General features: G+C 42.7%; 2 protein-coding genes and 1 long non-coding RNA gene across 3 annotated transcripts; 1 reads left to right on the top strand and 2 right to left on the bottom strand.

Moving 5' to 3' along the window:
• Positions 1–1,124: 1,124 nt before the first annotated feature.
• Positions 1,125–10,906, bottom strand: ANAPC7 (anaphase promoting complex subunit 7). The gene is made up of 11 exons (XM_068163486.1): positions 10,720–10,906; positions 9,643–9,829; positions 9,148–9,267; positions 7,038–7,149; positions 6,636–6,789; positions 6,389–6,531; positions 6,142–6,259; positions 4,911–5,107; positions 3,844–4,068; positions 3,292–3,442; positions 1,125–2,453 (listed from the first exon to the last, which is right to left on the bottom strand). The coding sequence occupies exons 1-11, from the start codon at positions 10,818–10,820 to the stop codon at positions 2,264–2,266; spliced, it is 1,698 nt and encodes a 565-aa protein (XP_068019587.1). The 5' UTR covers positions 10,821–10,906; the 3' UTR covers positions 1,125–2,263.
• Positions 10,907–11,064: 158 nt separating this feature from the next.
• LOC137453855 (uncharacterized) lies at positions 11,065–13,126 on the top strand. The gene is made up of 3 exons (XR_010990471.1): positions 11,065–11,163; positions 12,452–12,521; positions 12,899–13,126. It is a non-coding gene; the product is annotated as an uncharacterized lncRNA (long non-coding RNA).
• On the bottom strand, positions 11,935–17,046 carry ARPC3 (actin related protein 2/3 complex subunit 3). The gene is made up of 7 exons (XM_068163487.1): positions 16,966–17,046; positions 15,838–15,937; positions 14,639–14,715; positions 14,297–14,365; positions 13,888–14,014; positions 13,248–13,342; positions 11,935–12,459 (listed from the first exon to the last, which is right to left on the bottom strand). Exons 1-7 carry the CDS (start codon positions 16,969–16,971, stop codon positions 12,397–12,399), a joined length of 537 nt encoding a protein of 178 aa, XP_068019588.1. The 5' UTR covers positions 16,972–17,046; the 3' UTR covers positions 11,935–12,396.
• Positions 17,047–19,011: the final 1,965 nt, after the last annotated feature.

Below are 19,011 nucleotides of genomic sequence, written 5' to 3' on the forward strand. Positions count from 1 at the left end.
AAAGGAGAAATCAGATTATTTACAAGCATGCAACAGAATGGGTTTAGTAAAACTGTGGTTCTCCCATTTCCTCTTCTATGTAAATGTTTCAGAGAAACACTTATAAGCTGGTGGCTTCCATCTGCAATTAACAACCTGTTTAAAGGAATCATTAGAGCAAAATGGCTGAGGGTGGCTTCCATCTGCAATTAACAACTTGTTTAAAGGAATCATTAGAGTAAAATGGCTGAGCAGCTTGTAAAACATACATCATGTACCTCATCTAATTCTCTCATCACAGTTAAATGTGTCTTGTCTTTACTAACATCAAGAACTCCATTCCTTCACCCACAACAGAGGTTGGTAATACAGCTCTAAAGCCAAGGGAGCTCCACCAAGATTCAGATGCAGAACATTCTGATGAATGTTTGAGTGCACAAAGAGATGCCTTGAATTTGCTGTACTTGTGCATTTCCTTGCTGCAGAAGACATGCAATGAGCTGAAATCTATTCACCGCATCACGCAGCCGTGGTATCAACAGATTCTTCACAGAACAGGATCAGGGCTCTCACCCACCAGAATGCAATTAACAAGATGTTTGCTCTAGCTGAAAGGCAGCCATTTGGGGTGTTTGTTTAATGAAGAAGCATCAACAGCTTATGCCAGTTCCATCACCAAGACAGCAGCACATGCTTTTCTGTTCTTCCCATAGAGTCCTCAAATAACCATAATTCAATTTGGTATTTTGGAAAGTCTAAAGCCCACAAAATTCCAGAGAGAACAGATATCCATTTCCTTTTTTTTTTGTTTGCTTTGTGGATAAACTATTAAGACTTCTCCTTTGCAAGATGAGGCATACTAAAATATTTCCAAAACAGACAGCCATAGCAGCAATCTGCCTGTTTCTTTTGTTGTGCATTTTCCTAAGTGATACAATGCACATCACAAGGGAGGGAGATTTCGCTCTGATCTGCATTATGTATCTACAGCTAGAAGGAAGTTTGTTTCCCATGTCATGTATTTGTATCAAAGAGCCATTTTTAACTCTGATACTCAAACCTGGTCTTTAGATTTGTAAAAGGTCTGCGTGTTCCAGCATACCTGTGGTAACAGAACAAACATAAAAGGAACCAAACTGCCAATATAAAGACAAAAATGCATGTTTTTAGTGAAGAGTAAGGAAATCAGAACTGTAAGAAAAACAAGAGCAAGAAGTAATTCCTCCTCCCACACGTCAAGCCCACAGAGCTGAAACAGTTTCTAGATGACACAAAGAAGCTCACCCTTGGAAGGCTGATGCTGAGAATTTGTAGGTGAAGCAAATGCAGTTCTGTTCCAAAAGGTGAGAGAAAAGACATTAATTCAAACATTACCTGACCAAAACACCTGACCAAACCCAAGACAATGTGTGTTTGCATATTTAACACTTCTACAGCAATGCAGCTGAAAAGGGAGGAATTCCTTTTACATCGTTTTAAACACCAGCACTGTGTAGAGAATGAGAAATGCTCTGAGTCACTGCTGTGAAACCTTTTAGTAACACACTGGGAAAAAAAAAAAATGAACTGCATTTAAAAATAAACCTTCATGTACAGACTTTAAGAGATTACAGGGTTTAGTAAGGACTGAGAAAGTGACTGCAATTCTCCAACACTGGCTCCACTCTGTACACACAGAAACTGGTCAGCCACAAAAGTGGCCTAGAAGTCAAAAGCTGCCATGGACCAAACTCCTCCTTTTCAGCACATGTGATGCCTCAGAGAAAGACAAAATAGTCCAATTAACCCAGCAAGAGAAGAGTGCTGTTTTCAGTTATACCAAAGCAACCCCTCCAGGCTTCACCAGGAGCGGGAGCCCACAAGCTAGTACAGAAGGAGGAAGATACTCTCCATGAAGGAGTACAAACCACTGTATTTACAGGTTGATCTCACACACCTGGCCCTAGACAGAATTCAGGCACTGTTTTCATAATAAACAAGCTCTATGACTTCAGACTCTAATGCTTTTAGTTTCAACATGGATTGTTTTTGAAAATGAAAGTTGCAAATAACCTAAGGTTAGTCCCTCACACTTAACAAGAGGCACCAAGATTCTTAATGGCATTGAGATGTGTAGAACTGTTAAATTATTTCAGTCTATTTATTAAAATAATAATAAAATTAAAAAAAAAGACCAAAAAAAAAAAAAGTTCTTTATTACTGCAAACCCCATAGTTTATGTTCTTCAAAGCAAGGCCCTGCTGGTATGCTCCAGTGCCAAAACACGCAGCAGGATGTGAGGCCACTACTGCATTCCAAACCACTGCTCTTGATCTGCCCACTGAGCTGCCTCACTGTCACTGCCTTCCAAGTCCCCTTCTTCTCCACTTCCCTCCATATCATCCACATCTTCTTCCTGGGTTGCATCTGTTGGACTTTCCTCTTTTTCCATTTTCTGCATGCCTTCTAGTGACTTCTGATCATTTGGATCCAAACTAAGGAAAGTAAGAAAAAAAAAAAAAGAAAGCATTGTCCTCAAACTTTTCTCTCTATTTGTGCTGTTATTGTTCAAACAAACAAAAAAATCTCATCATCTTGTTTGTGCTTCCAGTTGAATAGCATCAAAGGGTTCAATTTAGTGTATGATGCAACTTCACCTCAGGGTGACCATAATAATGAGTATTAAGTCTTTATGCATATAAACTAATTTTGATTCTCAAAAACACCCTTATCTAAACAGCATACTCTTCCAGAAACCTTAGTCAACTCTTCAGACAATAAGTAACACAAAAGCAGTAAAAATGTAAATGGCTATGACTAAATATGCAAGGAAAAAAAACCAGCTGACCTATTTAAGCTATGCAAGTTTATAGTGGATGTAATATGCTAGATTTAAGGTAAATGTAACTAATGGAAATCAAAACATGGCAATATTTAACACACTAACACCCTAAAATAACATTCAGGTGGCAGTAAATTGAATCATGCTGTTTAAATTTACTTAATAGCTCATTTTTACACAGCACCTTCTAAACAAATGGTTCTTAAGGAACCTGATTATATAATAATTAATAACTATAAATGAATCCATGCCTTAATCCTTTCATTAGTCAAGGGAACACATGCCTAGTGACATGCTTAGCATTAATGTAGTCCCCAAATTTTGCACTTTTTCACTTAGAAGACCATAAACAACATCAAATTCATTAACAGGGCACCATTTGTATGTTTTAAGGCAGAAGAATGTAAAGCCACCTCTGATGTATGCTCTAATCAACTAGTGGGCTCAACTTTTTACTCAGTAAGGTTGATTATTGGTTCTTTCTGCTTTACCTCAGGGCAATACTGTACTGGTCCATTGCTTCCTGATACTCATTGACAGCCACAAGAAAGTCTCCCAGTATTCGGTGTAGAACACAGTCACTCTGGTTAGCCAGGGCATTCCTCAGCAGAGCGATTCCATCCTCATACTTCTGCTCCCTACCTGTTTGTAGGCAAAACTGCAGTTTATATTGTTGAGGTACATCTACAACCACTCAGAGCGCACACAGCGAGTCATCACAAGGCGATTTCTTCCTCCAGATCTGCCAGTATGAGGGACAGCAATCTACTTCTAGCAAGATTTAACTCTTAAACACTGGTTTTTTGTTGCAACAGCTGCTACCTTCACCATTACATACACTTTGGAGTTAACACCTTTTGTTTGCAATTATTTTAAATGCTGGTGAAGTTAATTCCTGTGGTTTTTCTTTCAGGTAAAACCAATAAATCCCTAGGCTGCAAGATCACTGTTGCATTCTCTACATCAAGGAGGCTGAGGAGCACAATTCCATGTAAAACAATATGCTTTAAATTAGTCAGCATGGGAAAGAACGAGGAACTCACTGAGCAGTTCTGCTTTCTTCACCACAGCTTTGATGTAATCCGGTCTTTGCGTTAGCGCTTTGTCCAGTAACGTCTTTGCTTTCTCCTGTGTGACAGGGTCTTCCAGACAGACTGTTGCCAACAGGGTGAGGGTCTGTGCATTGGCTCCCAGAGTTTTATAGACATTATTTGCCATCACCATGGCTTCTCGGATACTGTTGGATGCCAAGTAACATTCGATGAGACCTGATGGTATAGAAGGAAAACACTTTGGTTGAGTCAGCATTACAGACACTCACCCTTCTCAATTACTTGCACTTACTAGCACTCAGACTCCCACCACATGATGCTCCCAATAAGCAAAAGCAAGCTGCAGCTGAGAAAGTGACTCTACAATAATTTTGACAAATCCACTTAACAGATAATTGACTTAATCACCTTTATTTATGGGCAGGTACTAAAAAACCCCAGCCTAAGACTAAGTACACCAGATCTAAGCTTTTTGTCCAGTTCCAGTATTGAGATATTAATACTTCACCTGGACTTTTCACAACTCATGGTACACTTAAAGCTGCTGTTGGGATCAACCAAGATTTAAGTAAGATACAAGTACAATAGAACAAAGCTCCCAGTGGAACTAACCTACAGTTAATGTCATCATCCAAAAGCAATCTGCTTAAAACACCCAAGTCTGTTTATATCCAGATTAAACTAAATAAAAACAACTAAAAAAAAGCCCTTTTGAAAAACAAAAAGTCATAGATATGTGCATTCTCTTTTACCCCTCAGCTGATCTCTTCCTGCAAATAGGTGCATTCTCTTTTACCCCTCCTCTGATCTCCTCCTGCAAATAGGGGCATTCTCTTTTACCCCTCACCTGATCTCTTCCTACAAATAGGTGCATTCTCTTTTACCCCTCACCTGATCTCTTCTACCAGAGCTTTCTAAGTTTTGGGCAATAATAATTTATCTGCTAGAAAGTCATCAGGAGAAAAGAACTCCTGTGTATTCCCTTGCCCAATCATCTCATTACATCATCTTTCACACCAACCCAATACTGCACACGTGAGTAGTTTCACCTCCCTCACCCTCATAGCAATCCAGCCTGCACGGTGCCAGCCGTATGGCTTCACGGAAGTGGATAATTGCCTCCTGCACTCGGCCCATGTTCCTGAGAGCTGCTCCCTTCAGCAGCAGGGCCTGAACGCTGTTGCTATTAAGCTGGATAGCTTTGGCTCCTAAGTATAAGGCACGAGAGTATCGTTTACTGTAGAAACTGTGACACCTAGGGAAAGACAAGACAGATTGTAAACTTCTACTGCCTGTGGTGCCTGCGCACATTCAGAGAGGTTTAAAAGACACCAAGAAAATTACAGGCAACTGGTGAGCTTCTTTCAAAAGCAGTGCTGCAGCCAGCAGTTTGAAGTGATGTGATTCTTTCCCCTTTGCTCTACTCTCATGAGACCCCACCTGGAGGCCCATGTCCAGCGCTGAAGCCTCCAGCACAAGAAGGATGTGGAACTGTTACAGCAAGTCCAGAGGAGGACCATGGAGATGATCAGAGCGCTTGAGCACCTCTCCTGTGAGGACAGGCTGAGAGAGTAGGGTTGTTCAGCCTGGAGAACATCAGGCTTTGAGGAGACCTTAGAGCAGCCTTACAGTATTAGAAGGGGGCTACAGGAGAGCTGGGGGACTATTTTCCCAAGGCATGAGATAACAGGACAAGGGGTCGTGGCTTCAAACTGGAAGAAGCTCGATTTAGGTTAGACAATAGGAAGAAATTCTTCCTCATGAGGGTGGTGAAGGCACTGGAACGTGTTGCCCAGAGAAGTGGAGGCTCCAACCCTGAAAATGTTCAAAGCCAGGTTGGATGAGGCCTTGAGCAACCTGATCTAGTAGATGTCCCTACTAAGGACATGGCAAGGCGGTTGGAATTAAATGATCTTTAATATTCCTTCCAACCCAAACCATTCTGCAGTTCTTGCATTTGAGAATAAGTTAAGAATATCTGTTCAGGGAAAAAAACCAAACAACACAACTTTAGAGGAGTTTAAAAAACAATAGTATGAATATTAAGTGTTACAGCTCTTTCATCTATTGCTGTTGCTGCACAGGTGTGGTAACTAATAGCTTTAAACATGCAGAAAACAACCAAAATAGGTATTTATGGATCACTAGTTTAAGTTACCCCAAGAACAGGATAGATAGGATAGGAAAGCACCTTCTGAACAAAACAAAAACAGTCTGAAGCAACTGCATGAACTGTAGTCCACTGCATGCAGCAAATGAAGAGTTGAGGTAAGAAAGAAAACAAGGTACCCAGATACCACCCAGGGCTCTGCGTGTTGATCAGAAATATTGAAGAGGCGGCAGCCCAAGTTCTCCACATCCTCTAGTCGACCTTCACGTGCCAATAAATAACCATACACATCCATTCCTAAAGAGAACATTCAAAGAGTGATCACATAAAACATTCCACTGCATCCTTGACAGCATGTAGCTGCCACTCTAACTGTTCCTCATCGCAGCATTACACTAGGCAAACTTTCATTTAGGATTTACTCACCTTTTATGAGATAAGGGTCCAGCATTTGTGCTTGTTCAAACTTTAGAATAGAGTTTTTATTATCTCCAGCTCTGAAATACAGGTCTGCTAAGCTCCCCAGTAAATCTACATTATCCCTCAGCAATGACTTTTTCTCTAAAGAGCTTTAAGGAGAAAAAAAAAAAAGGGCTGTTATTTATATAATGCCATTTTTTATTTCATTCTATACACACATAATTTGATTACATCATGTGCTTTGAACTCTTACCAAATAGTATTTATTGCTCTTGTGTTGTCTCCAGTATGCACAAAAGCATATGCCTTGATCCACACAGAAAGCCAGTCCAGGTTAGGGATACTCTGAATTATGTTGATTGTCATAGAGGCCACTTCTGCCCCTTTCACTGACAGAGAGAGCAGGCCTGTTCAGAACAGCAGATACATCCATGTCAGCCACCTCAAACTGCTCCTCATACAAATTAATTGTCTGGAGACCAGAAACTCCATCCCTTGACAAGCATAAACAAGCAGCTTGCTACAATGCTTCTATAATTTGTATAAAGCAGGCAATACATGTGACATGCAAACACAAGGCAGTTACCTACTCCAAGTGTAGTTCAAATTACAGTAGTGATCAATATTGAAATACTTACAGTGTGCAGACACCTACCTAGGATGGCATCAAGTGCTAAAGGACACTGCCTTAGTACTTCTTTGTAGCTCGTAACAGATGAGCGTTCTTGACCTGCTTTCTTGTATAGATTTGCCAACATCATATTGATCTACAAGCAACAAAAATGTTGACAGAGTCAAGCATGAGGAGATATCCTCATTAAAAGGTCACAACTTTTTCCTCAAGCACACCTACCTCCTTCCCTTCCTCCTGATCTGAGCAAAAGACAAAATTACCTGCACTTTTTCCGAGATCACTACAACCTCCCACAGAGCATAAAATGAAGATTGCTGCTTCTTTCTGAGTCTAAAGAGAAAACTTATACCCTTTTGTGTTTGCAGAGTACCTCTTGAAACCTCAGTGTTCTGCATATATGAACTCAAAAGATGAGCAAGGGTTTATATATGATGCCAAGGACCTGCCTGTCACTGACAGTAGTGTTTTCTCAGTTGTACATATCAATGAAAGTGTTTCTCTGTTCAGGAAGGCAGAGAAAGTTTCCACTTAGCTTCTGAATGAGGTCATGATCAATAGAATAGAAATTCCTTGAGCTCTACACAACACAAGGAGACACACTTCTGCTACAGTATTTTACTAGTGTGTCCAGGCAGAAAGTTTGCTTTTCTCAATCTTCTCTTCTTTTTCTGTTCCACAAGTTGGTTTTTAAACACAACACTTGGATGTTACTAGAGTCTAAGCCACCTACACTGTTAGCACAACGCAGGAATACTCCTAACATGAACCACAGCTGATGGACCTGATGTGTTAATCTTTTAAGCCCTTACGACATAACAGAGGCAGCAAGCAAAGACTCAACATTTGGCACTGCAGACCACAATGGGATCTAAATATTTAATGTTCTCTAAATTGTTATTAAAAAGGATAAAAAGATTCTAAAAGATGGAGCACTGGCATTCCTCCTACTTGCCAACGTTTTCAGCCTCTCAAGGATTTTACATCACTCAGACTACACAGTAAGACCTAAAGTGCTATTGCATACACATTCAAGAAATGTATTAAAACACAGGTTGAGCAATCAGAATTTAGCAGAAGTTATGTTGACTGGCTAACAGTGAAAACACCATGGAGCAGTCAACCTGGTAAGACAACTAGGATAAAAATCTTCCCTTCAGCTCTAGCAGGTGACAGCATCCCCTTCCTGTCCAGTGGTACATACCTTTTCCTCAGAGACTAGGACTCTTAAAGTCTGTACAGTTGAGAACGGCCATTTTTTCTTTGCCCCATGAAAACTATCCATGGTGACATGCAAAGAACTATCTAATGGATGATGTAATTGCAAGACTTATGTAGGCATATAGGAATGCTTTACTATCTTTTAGGGCTGGAGCACCTCTCCTATGAGGACAGACTAAAGGAGTTGGGGCTGTTCAGTCTGCAGAAGAGAAGGCTCCAAGGTGACCTAATTGTGGCCTTCCAGTATCTGAAGAGGGCCTACAGGAAGGCTGGGGAAGGACTTCTCAGGATCTCAGGTAGTGATAGGACTAGGGGGAATGGAATGAAGCTGGAGGTGGGAACATTCAGGCTAGATGTGAGGAGGAGGTTCTTCCCCATGAGAGTGGTGAAACCCTGGAATGGGTTGTCCAGGGAGGTGGTCGAGGCCCCGTCCCTGGAGGTGTTTAAGCCCAGGCTGGATGAGGCTCTGGCCAGCCTGATCTAGTGTGGGGTGTCCCTGCCCATGGCAGGGGGGTTGGAACTAGATGATCCTTGTGGTCCCTTCCAACCCTGAATGATACTATGATAGAACAAAAAAAAATGGGTTTGATCCTCGTACACAAGCAAAATTCTGTGTGTGCAGTACTAAAAAGTTAACCAGGAAATTACAGAACAAAGAGGCATACAAACATTGAACCCTTTCCACTGATTTTGAATTCTAGCAGAAGAAATACAAAAACTGATTTTAAAGACAATAGGCCAAACACACTAAGGTAATTTAAAAATTGGAACTGCTTCCAAACAATGTTTAACTCATACAAAAGTAAATACCAAGACTTTATACCTATAGGTTATGTCCCTTTTTGACTAGATGATGTCCTATGGATTAAAAAAAATACGCTGACCAAGGGCTGTGACAAAAGTCAGAACTAACCTTTGGGGTCCTCTGTCTGGAAGGAATCCCATCAAGAATAGCAATGGCATCTTTATCTTGCTTCAGCATCGTATAACATTCAGCCATTTTATATTTCACTTCAATTTCAGAGGGCAAACACTGAAACAAAAAACAAAGTTTAAAGTACAGCGCTGGTTTAGTCGAGTGAAAACAGCTGAATAAGGTTTCCTCATTAAATGATTAAAGTATGTTGAAAAAATTCAGTGTAATAAAGTTAACAGTGCAACCTACTGCTAGTTCCTATCACTCTTGTCTTCAAATAAAAGCATGAACTATATTTACAAGAAAACCCCTCATGCTTGGGAGCATAGGAAGCTTAATCTTAGAAAACAAGATAAAGATATTTTCAAAACAAAACAGCTTTAAACATAGTGTTTAACATGATACATCTGATGCTACAATACTGAGTCAACAACACACTTTTAGAGTGAACACAATCAGGTTTTTGCACTGCAACAGTAACCTTTTTAATACCTGGCTCTGAGGAGTCGATGCAGCATTCCCAGTAGAAGGTCTTACTTTCGAAGTTTTACTCAGTGCTTTTTTCTGCTGCAAGGCCATTGTATACTTACTTACAGCATTTCTATACTCCTTATCATGGAAGAGAGAGTCTGCATGATATACGAGGAGCTGGTATTTCTGAGATGGTGAAAACAGTTCCCTAGAAGAAACGCAAACAGAAAGGCTGCATGAGAACCAAAGCCTCACGGATCCACAGTATGCGGAGCTTTGGTTTGTCTTGCTTCAACTTCCGCAGTTGCTGCTCCTTCGCTACATCAGAAGGACCCTTGAGTAACAGGTACTATCTCCTCCCAAAAGGATTATCTTCTCAGCTTCCCTTATCTGTATTCAAACATCCTAACAGCCGCTCCTGACACCTCATGGGTAACAACAGCTAATATTTACCTGCTCGGCCTCTGCTTTCTACAACCGCGCAGCTCCCATCCTGCCCATAACAAACCACACACCACAGCACATGTTATTTGAAGAGATTTAAGCTTACAAGGCAGCCCAGCTCCTTGTACAGCTACCCTGGTCCTAATACGCATGTTCCTACGCTTTACAACTCCCTTTTGTAAAACGCTCAGTACGTCTGCAGAAGTGTTGAGGACTTAAGAGTTTCAGCAAGGGATTTCGACTTCAATTAGTACATCGGGATCAATCCAAACCGTAAAATAACACCGTAGAGAGAAGCCGTGAAAAATTGTAAGGCTCGCTCGAGTCAGGGGAAGAGCTGTGACCTACACGTGGCACACTTGGAAGACCAAAGAAAAAACAAATCGCTCCATCTCTCTTAACAGGACGCTCCTGAACCGTGTACTGCAGCCAGTACAGAGCCGGGCTTCATCCCCCGCAGGACCGGGAGCCCGGGGCCCGCATCACAAAGCCCAGCGGGAGAGACAGCTCTAAAAGTGAGCCGAGCCTTCCTCCCTCCCTGCCCATAAGACACCCCCCGACACCCCTCGGGGTCCTGCCTGGCCTCTCCCTCAGCACCACTGGTCCTGTCAGCCCGCGGCACCCGGCGCGCCCTCTCCCGGGAGGGCCACTCACGGGTTATTCCCGCTCATCGTGAGAAGAAGCCCGCTGAGGAGCCGCACGTTAGAGTGGAGCCCAGCGGCTGCCATCTCTCGTACGTGCTCCACCACACTCATGATGACGCCGGGAAGGCGCGGAGAGGATGGACGGTAAAGATCGAGCCTACACCGCCGCCGCCGCGGGCACTCCAAAATGGCGCCACCAAGGGGGCCTCCTTCGCCACCGCCTGTAGGCGCCCTCTCCACTGCCTCCATGGCGAAGATGCGGCCCGACAGGCGCATGAAGGGCAGGCCCGGGCGGTCCGCGCCGCGCCAGGACCCCGGCACTTCGCGCCTGCGCAGCAGCGGGGCGAGAGGACGGTGGTGGCTGCTTGGGGAGCATCGCTGCGTGAGGGAGGCGGTGATTTTACGACGGAGGTGCAGGGGTCTCTTCTTGGGTCAGTGTCGTTTTATGGAAGAGGTACACAGCACTTGAGCCAAGGTCTTTTTCTTCTGAGACTACTATGTGCTGGTTGCAGCAGCTAAATGTAAGATGTATCAGAAATAGTAGCTAAGGAAAAGGGCTTTCAAAACCTGGCTGTCTTCTGAGCAACAACCAGGGTAAACGCCTCACTAGGTCCGCTGCTAACTGCAACGCAGATTGAAAGGAGAGGTGAATCATCAATCTTTTTTTCCTCTCCTTTTACTAGAAAAATAATAAAAACATGGTTATCCTGTTACTGCTATTACAAATCAAACCAGTGGGAGCTTTCTCTTTCAACATGCCTGCTGAGAGGAATACACCTCTCAGTCAACAGAACAGTAAAACATCACTGGGACTGGACTTCAGTAACACGTCAAGTGTCTTGGTGATGAAAGGTGACAGTGAAAAAAAGTCACAAAGAGAACTCTGAATAAACCAAACTTGGATTTGCAGTTCTTCAAGAACTGACCGATCAAAACCCATCATTTTTTGCTGGTACTTGTGTGATGGGTGTGCTGGACTCCTCAGATGAAGCTGTGTGGAATCTGCCTACATTAGCCTTTGAAGGCGTTGGGAGTACAATGGAGCACAGCTCTGTGGAGGCAGCCCGAAATAAACACCTTGCTGCAAACTACAGCCCCTCCATGAGTCCTGTTTTCAAGTGGGAATGATTCACTTCCTGCCCATTAACGTGACACGATAATGATGGTCTTTTCACCCCTCTGATTTCTTTGAAGGCTATCCGTCAGACATAAAGCAGTTACCACATTAATTACAAGCTAAGTTTATTGAAAACAAGGTAAAAATCACTGCACTCAACAACACAGCGTGAGAAGTATGTTTTCTGTGGACATATAATACCAAGACTCTAGCCAGTAGAGCAAATTACACAGCTCCCCCTGCCCCACAGGCAAGCCCATATCTTTTAAATACAAGCCCTGTTTTAAATGCTAGCTGTCCCCACTGATAATAAAGCAGCTTGCATCTGAAACAGCGTTAGAAACCACTTATTAAGCACCAGCTTAATAGTATTTGCTTACACAAACGATCTTTTTGCTCTCCCTCCCTCTATCCCTCATTTTATTGGTTTCTGGGTCTTGTTGTGAGGTGTTGTTTTCTTTTGTTTAAGCACTTAATTTTTTCCTTGGTACAAAATGTATCCGAAACAAAGGCAAAATACTTAAAACGCTTTTCTGTGGAAATGCTTCATGTTGTTGCTACTTTGCCTCTTCACTGCCCAGGACCTGACAGACTCTTGTTCATGAACTGTCTCTTCACAAAGCAGATCCACCACTGCGGAAGGAAGCAGGGAGTCAGTCGTGGTTTCCATGCAATCAAAAAACAAAACAATAATGGTGAGTTTGAAGTATTCAACTTCTGACAAATAACAAATATTAAGGCTCCAGTTTTGCACATACAGCTTTCCATACTGGTTTCTTCTGGAATTTAGGCAAACAAAAGGACAAGAAATGACCCAGTGAATTTCTAATATAGAACCCCTAATTAAAGCAGGACATTCTACTTTCCCTTAATTTATCTTATTTCTGCTGTTTATTCCAATGAATTTATTAAAATATAATTATGAGCAAGGCATGCAGCTATGCCTTTGAAACTAAATGAGCCTAATAATTTCAGTATTAAATGCAGTCACGTTTGCACATGAAACATAAACCATCAGGAGGTAATTCATGTGTTGATTAGCTATTTTTTTTTTTTTTAATCTGGATGCAAGGCAAAATGTTCTACTTCAAAGAAGCTATCAAATCAAAACTGCCTGAGAAGATAAACAGCATCTCTCATGCCTGTGAATTTCCATTTGAAAACCCTGCCACCAGCAGATGTGTGATACTTTGAAGAGTTGAACCAGACGTCACTTATTACTTGCCCTGCTTGTTCAAGAAACCAAAACTGGCGTTTGCTGTCCTACCACATTATAGATTAAATGTATTGATAACTTGCAGCCTGCTATTTCATTAGCCTTGTAAAAACAGTGAAGCTTGTGCTGAAGTTACCCACACCGGATCCCCCTCCCCATCATCTCACTTCACACATTTCATCTGTGATGACTGCGCTAAGCTTACCTTACTGGGTTTGTCACTTTGAGGATCAAATACTTTTTCACAAAGGCGAAGACCAGTTTCTTGCCTCAGCTGCTGCAAATAGGCCCTCATCACCTCTGAAACACAGCACAGGAAAAAAAGAGTGTAAACTGAGGCAGCACCAAGTCAAACTGAATTTAACAGGAAAGCGTCAGGTATCGCTGCTTAAAACAGAAAAGGAGTTTTGCACATTGTTGGCTGGCTGAATTTGCATGATTTACAACTGCACTTGAGATTTTGATGACATTTGTACCAGCACAAAAGATCAACCAAACTGTTTTCTTCTCTCAGTTAACTTTGCTGATTGTAGTGAGCTTCCTAACCTGCCAGTGCAGCTATCTGCTTGAGCTCCATTACAGGGTTTAGCATTGAGCACCATCACAGGTGATGATGATGCAAAATGCAAACTCGGACCCCTATTAATTTTTCTCTTGGATATATAGATCCAGGGAAGTAACTGTACCCTCCAGTTTAAAAAAATCCAGTCTCACTGCCCTTAGAAAACAGAACTGCAGATTTAAAAGATTCTGTTTTAAGGTAATGTTTCTAGTTGTAGTCACAGAAATGCAGGGAGCAATATATGATCCCAAGGAAGCTTTCAGAGGTCCTGGATTAGCCTTACCTTCCTCCTGTTTGTTGGCAGGCTTGGTGTAAATGGCATTAAGTGGAAAGCCAGGCTCCCCAGGGATTGGGAAGTTAGTGATTCCTAGTGTGTACATTTCTTTCTCTCCTTGGCCTTTGGAGTTACACTGTAAGAACCAGGCAAACAATGGATTAACAGTTCTAAACAAAAGCTGATGGAGCATCAGAGCCAAATATTTTGCCAGTCTCTTATCACATAAAAACTCATCAAGAATAATAACAGAACTCTTTGGAGATCCACAGCCTTGGAGTATCTGTGGCTCCAACAACTGGGACTGTGGTGAAGAGGATTTATGCCAATGGGAAGAGAATATCAGCAAGTCCTTTCCTGAGCAGAATCCCCAGAACAGACTCATTTTCCCTCCTGCACCTAAATTCACTTTTCTTACCTTTTGCAGCTTTTTCAAGCACTCAGAAATGTAGAGGGTTATGTAGATCAGTGTTCTGTCAGCCTCATTCTGCAAAACAAGAACAAACTCAGAGCCCAGCTGCTCTCAGGTTAAGGGAGTTCCTTCATGCAACTGATAAAAGGAATGAGTTCAAACATTCTGGCCTACACTTTCCCCATGAGAGATGGACTTGCAATTCATTACATCTACCCAACTTAAAAAATTAAGTGGGAGGAAGGGGAGATTTTGTTATCCAGTTGAATTATTTCATTGAAAATGGATTTATATTCACAGCACCACCCTCCAAAGAACAACTGCAAGCACAGTGTCTCAAAAAGTTACCTTAATTTCATAATTTTTGAAGAAGACATTAGCTTTGAAGTAGTAGATGGCTTCATCTATAATATCTGTGTCCTTAGCTAACAAAAAAAGAAATAAAGAGTTGAACAGTGCACCGTTATACTACATGTGGTCATCACTTTTACTCACTGAAATACATAAATAAGGATGATTGCAAAGGCAAAACCTTGGTATTTACAAAAAGCAGAAGACAGCACTGTGTAAGAGTCATGGTTGTGTGAAACACTGGTGAGCTCAGACCAGAACATGTAAGCTTCCTACTCTTAGCAGGAGCTTTAACTCCCTTCCTCTCCTACGACTTCTCGCCCCACCAACAGCAGCAATTCATCAGTTCCCCACTCTTCTACCAGTTAAGAAACTCAACAGAATTTTAACAGCATAAAAGTTTTAGCAGAACACAAAAATGGTTTTTGAGAAAGGGCAGCATCACCACCAAACTTTATTATGCTCTCCAAAAAAGGATGAGCAGAACATATAGTGACAAGCTCACTTGTGACTTTCACCTGCTTTTGCCACCATCCAAGATAGCTTAAGAAACATTTATTTCCTTTTTCAAACTCAACTGCTACACTACTGGGGACATGATGCCTGTGAAGTGCTACTTTATGTGCTGAAGAGAAATCCCTACCAGGCTCCCTGTGGGCTCTGTTGGGATGCCTATAACTTCCATTTCTAAAGCCCCCTACCCAGAAGTGCTGCCTGTCCTACTCCTCATCCTTCAGAGCAGCTGAGTGTCTTCAGCTGCAGACTCAAAGCACAAGTCCTCCGTAGCTAAACCTCCACTTCCTCTGACAGAAAAGGGTTCACACTGCCACATCCTCTTCAAGCCCTGCTGAAGAGCACAGTCAGACACAGGAGGAAGCCTGAGAACAGTAACTATAGGCTTTAATTACTGAAACAACTTTGATTTAGCAGGGGTTCATATTTATCTATGCATAATTACTTTCTATGATTTGCACAGCGTAAGTATTTGAAAGCTTTTTTCCTCCTCTCTAAATTGCAAAGCACTCCATTTCCAACCCATGACTCCAAGGCCTTGCTAGGGCTGCCTTGGAGTTGAATGTTGGACTGAATGATCTTTGAGGTGTCTTTCAACCAGATGTTTTTAGTGTTTTCTGTGAAATCATGAGATGCTGATGAACTACATACAGGCAGATTTTCAGAGGCTATTGTGAACTTACTTTCTCGAGGTGCTGGGCCTTTGAACTGGCTTCTGATGGGTAACAGTGCCATGTTCCCAATTAGCTTGGTGTCTGAGTCCATTAAAGTTGAGTGGTAAGCCTAGAGTGGGAGGAAGCCTGGTTATTAATGCTACTAAAAACAGACATTTTGGTATCTGATCATGTCTCTCTTGTCTTCATCAAATAGGAGTCAAGAGTTGTGTTCATTAGTGATGCTTCCAACAATTTTTCCTTGTACAAACAATCACTGTTCTCTAATTAGGTCCAGATCTCAGCAGTGTTCAGAGGAAGACCATGGAAGCATCATCACTGGTGCCATTCACAGTGGTGGGAGAAAATTCTTCTTGCTTCATTCACAGGCAGCATAACCCCAAAGCTACCAGCCCTGCTCTCCTGCCCAAGTGATGGGCCACCACATAGTCCACTGAAGGTTAGTTGGTGATACTTCATTTTGATTCCTAGTTAGTTAGCATTAGCTAATAATAAATAAAGCCAGGCTTAACACACAGACACACAATCAAAGACCTTTCTGTGCACTCCAAAATTGGTGAATGAAAAAAACCAAACAAACAAATTTTCATGGGCAACTAATTTTTAACAACCAGTGAGCTTAGATTTAGGCACTTCACAGACACTTCCCCTGTGGGAATAGGAAGCTTCACCTCCTTACAGATGAGGTTTTGAGGGGGGGAGAATAGGATGCAAATGGAGGAGTAAGCATCCTAGAGTGAAAAAGCAGTTTATTTCAACCAAGGGAAGCTGGTATGAATAAAGCAACAGCTTGTACCACCCTCCTCCCCGTCGAATCCGGGAGCTACCACCCTCCCGTCTGCGGGTGGGTCTCTGGGAGGAGGAAGATGTAAGAGGAGGAGGAAGAGGGCGCTGGCCTTGCAGCAGTCGCCCATAAAGAACATTTCCCTGCTCTTCACAAGGCTCCCATAGCTTCAGCCCCTTTTCTCCACCCCAGCAGCTGCACACAGTCAAGACCCCAGCAGCAGAATCCTCGTCCCCCAGCCCAGGGTCGCACCCACCCTACCCTCCCCGTGTCGGCCCCTTTGCCCCAGGCCTTCCTGCCCTCTCTCCCCGCCATCAGGGGCTAGCTGAGACACGGGTGCGAAGTCCCCTCACCGGCATCTCGAAGGGCAGGACGCGGTTCGGTGGGGACAGGAGCAGAGAGGAGCTGGCAGCAAACCCTTCCTGCTCTGCCTGCGCTGCAGGAAATGAGGCAGCAGAGGCGGTGCGAGCAGGGGAAGCCGGGGCCGCGGCCTGCAGCGTGCACCGCCCCGCAGGTTCTGCTCCGGCTAGGGAGAGCTCTGCAAGTGCGGGGTCGGTGCACGCTCAGACAGGGGCTTGTTTGCTTTTTCCCCCTCCTCCGCGGAGTTTTTCCACCCCTTCTGCCTTTGCTATGGCTGGCACTGCAAGTAAGCCCTCCTTTATCCCTCCATACCACCCTTTTCCAGCCACTCTGACCACCTTGTTTCCTTGCAAGCCCCTGTCTTTGGCGAGGGCCAGCACTTGGCAAGAGGTGGGGACGCTTTGCTCAGAGTTTTCTCTGTGTTTACAGTGCTCCTGTGGGTGGCTTGCCCTGATCCAACGTAAGTTGGTGTAAGGAAGCACAGAATTGGTCGCAACATGTTGTGTTTGCAGGGATATAGTATTTTAAAGTACACACTCTTGTCACTGTCAAGCTGTAAGACTTTTTTTGTGACCCAGCATGCTGAATTTGCCCCCTCGTTAAGACTCATTGCATGAATCAGGAAGAAAAAAACAGATTTGCAAGGTGAGTCAAAGCTGAGGTTTGCCCTTTGGAGATACCACAAGTGTGTCTCATCCCATGGATGAGTCCGGTCCACAGGTGAGTTAAGTCACCGTAGCTCTGCCGGTGTCTGCCTGGTTTAATTCAGCCAGATCAGGACCTGCCATGATGTTACTAGCTTTCTGTGGGCATAAAGACTTGCCCCCTTATGAGGTTAACTTATGCTGTAACTATTAAAACCCAAATATATTCAGAGCGTTTAGCCCATTGTTTTAAAGCTCTGAAGAGCTCCTCCCCCCACCCAGGCCCTAGCCTTGTCCTGGTAACCACAGTGACTACCTTGAAACTGGAAGTCTCATCATGCCTGAATTGTCTGGAACTAGGGGTAAGGTTTTAGGAATGTCAGCTATCATACTTGCTGTAGATGTCATAAGGCTACCCAATACAACTTTGGAAACTGTTGTAGATAATGTCTTATTTCCCAGTTTTATTTTGTTCCCATTTAAAAGATCCCATGCAATCATCCCTGACCTCCACACAGGGACTCCAGGTACCCATTTTTCTCTAGATATGCAGGATTTGCTAGTATTTTGAGCATCTCTACCTGTTCTGGCTCTGCTTTGGAAAAAACACTTAAAAAATAAGTATTACATCAACAGTATGACCATTTTACCATTTATTTAAATAGACAAGAAGGGCAATCCTACTAAGGAGTAAGAATAAAACATTACACCACCTGGAGTAGAAGCAAGAAGCCACAAACTTAGCTGTCCCAAGCTGCTGTCACACCCAGGTTTAGGTAAGTACAGCTGCATCCCAATTACTCAGTCCCTGATTTTATTTTCATTAAGGGATATCTTTGCAATCAGACATCTGCTGAGTAACCAGGCTGATCCTACAAAACATGATCAGTTGTTCTTGTACTGAAATACTTGGCTGCTCATATTTTGTGAGGATGGAGTTGAGATCTTTTCCAACCTTGTTGATTCTATGACTTCTAATATATAAACTATATATAGATGATTTTCCTACACATAAGCATTCACTGTTGTTAAGCATTTCACAACCATGAGGTCCTTTTTGGAAAATACTCCCATGGAGTAAATCTTGTTCCATAGAATTATGGAAAAGGAAAGGTTGATATGGACTTGGACATAAGCAGCAAAAGAAACCCAAAGCCCAAACAAACCCACATCCTGAAATTCATCTGAATGTAGCTAATAAATTGCACTAATAGATTATAGGAGAAGCAATAAAACACATTTTGAAACAATCAAGACACCCCAGGAACAGCCTGTATATATAAAAGAAACTATAAACAGAGGTAAATTCAGCAGTACAGTTTTCCATAGGGCTGGAATTATCTGCTGTCAAGAGTCTCTTAACAATATATTCAGTATTCAGTATCACTAAGGTTG

Source organism: Melanerpes formicivorus, unplaced genomic scaffold (assembly GCF_026170545.1).
Source record: "Melanerpes formicivorus ecotype bairdi unplaced genomic scaffold, bMelFor1.0.p_v2 SCAF_72, whole genome shotgun sequence".
NCBI classification, from domain to species: Eukaryota; Metazoa; Chordata; class Aves; order Piciformes; family Picidae; genus Melanerpes; species Melanerpes formicivorus.

Excerpts from the sequence above, each read along its gene's own strand:
- ANAPC7 (XM_068163486.1), bottom strand. The coding sequence starts at position 10,820 with ATGAGTGTGGTGGAGCACGTACGAGAGATGGCAGCCGCTGGGCTCCAC. Across the intron at positions 9,830-10,719 it reads ACGATGAGCGGGAATAACCC|GGAACTGTTTTCACCATCTC; the intron begins GTGAGTGGCCCT and ends CGTTTCTTCTAG. Across the intron at positions 2,454-3,291 it reads CAGTACAGTATTGCCCTGAG|TTTGGATCCAAATGATCAGA; the intron begins GTAAAGCAGAAA and ends TACTTTCCTTAG.
- ARPC3 (XM_068163487.1), bottom strand. Across the intron at positions 14,366-14,638 it reads TCAAAAATTATGAAATTAAG|AATGAGGCTGACAGAACACT; the intron begins GTAACTTTTTGA and ends CTTGTTTTGCAG. Across the intron at positions 14,015-14,296 it reads GCTTGAAAAAGCTGCAAAAG|TGTAACTCCAAAGGCCAAGG; the intron begins GTAAGAAAAGTG and ends TGGTTCTTACAG.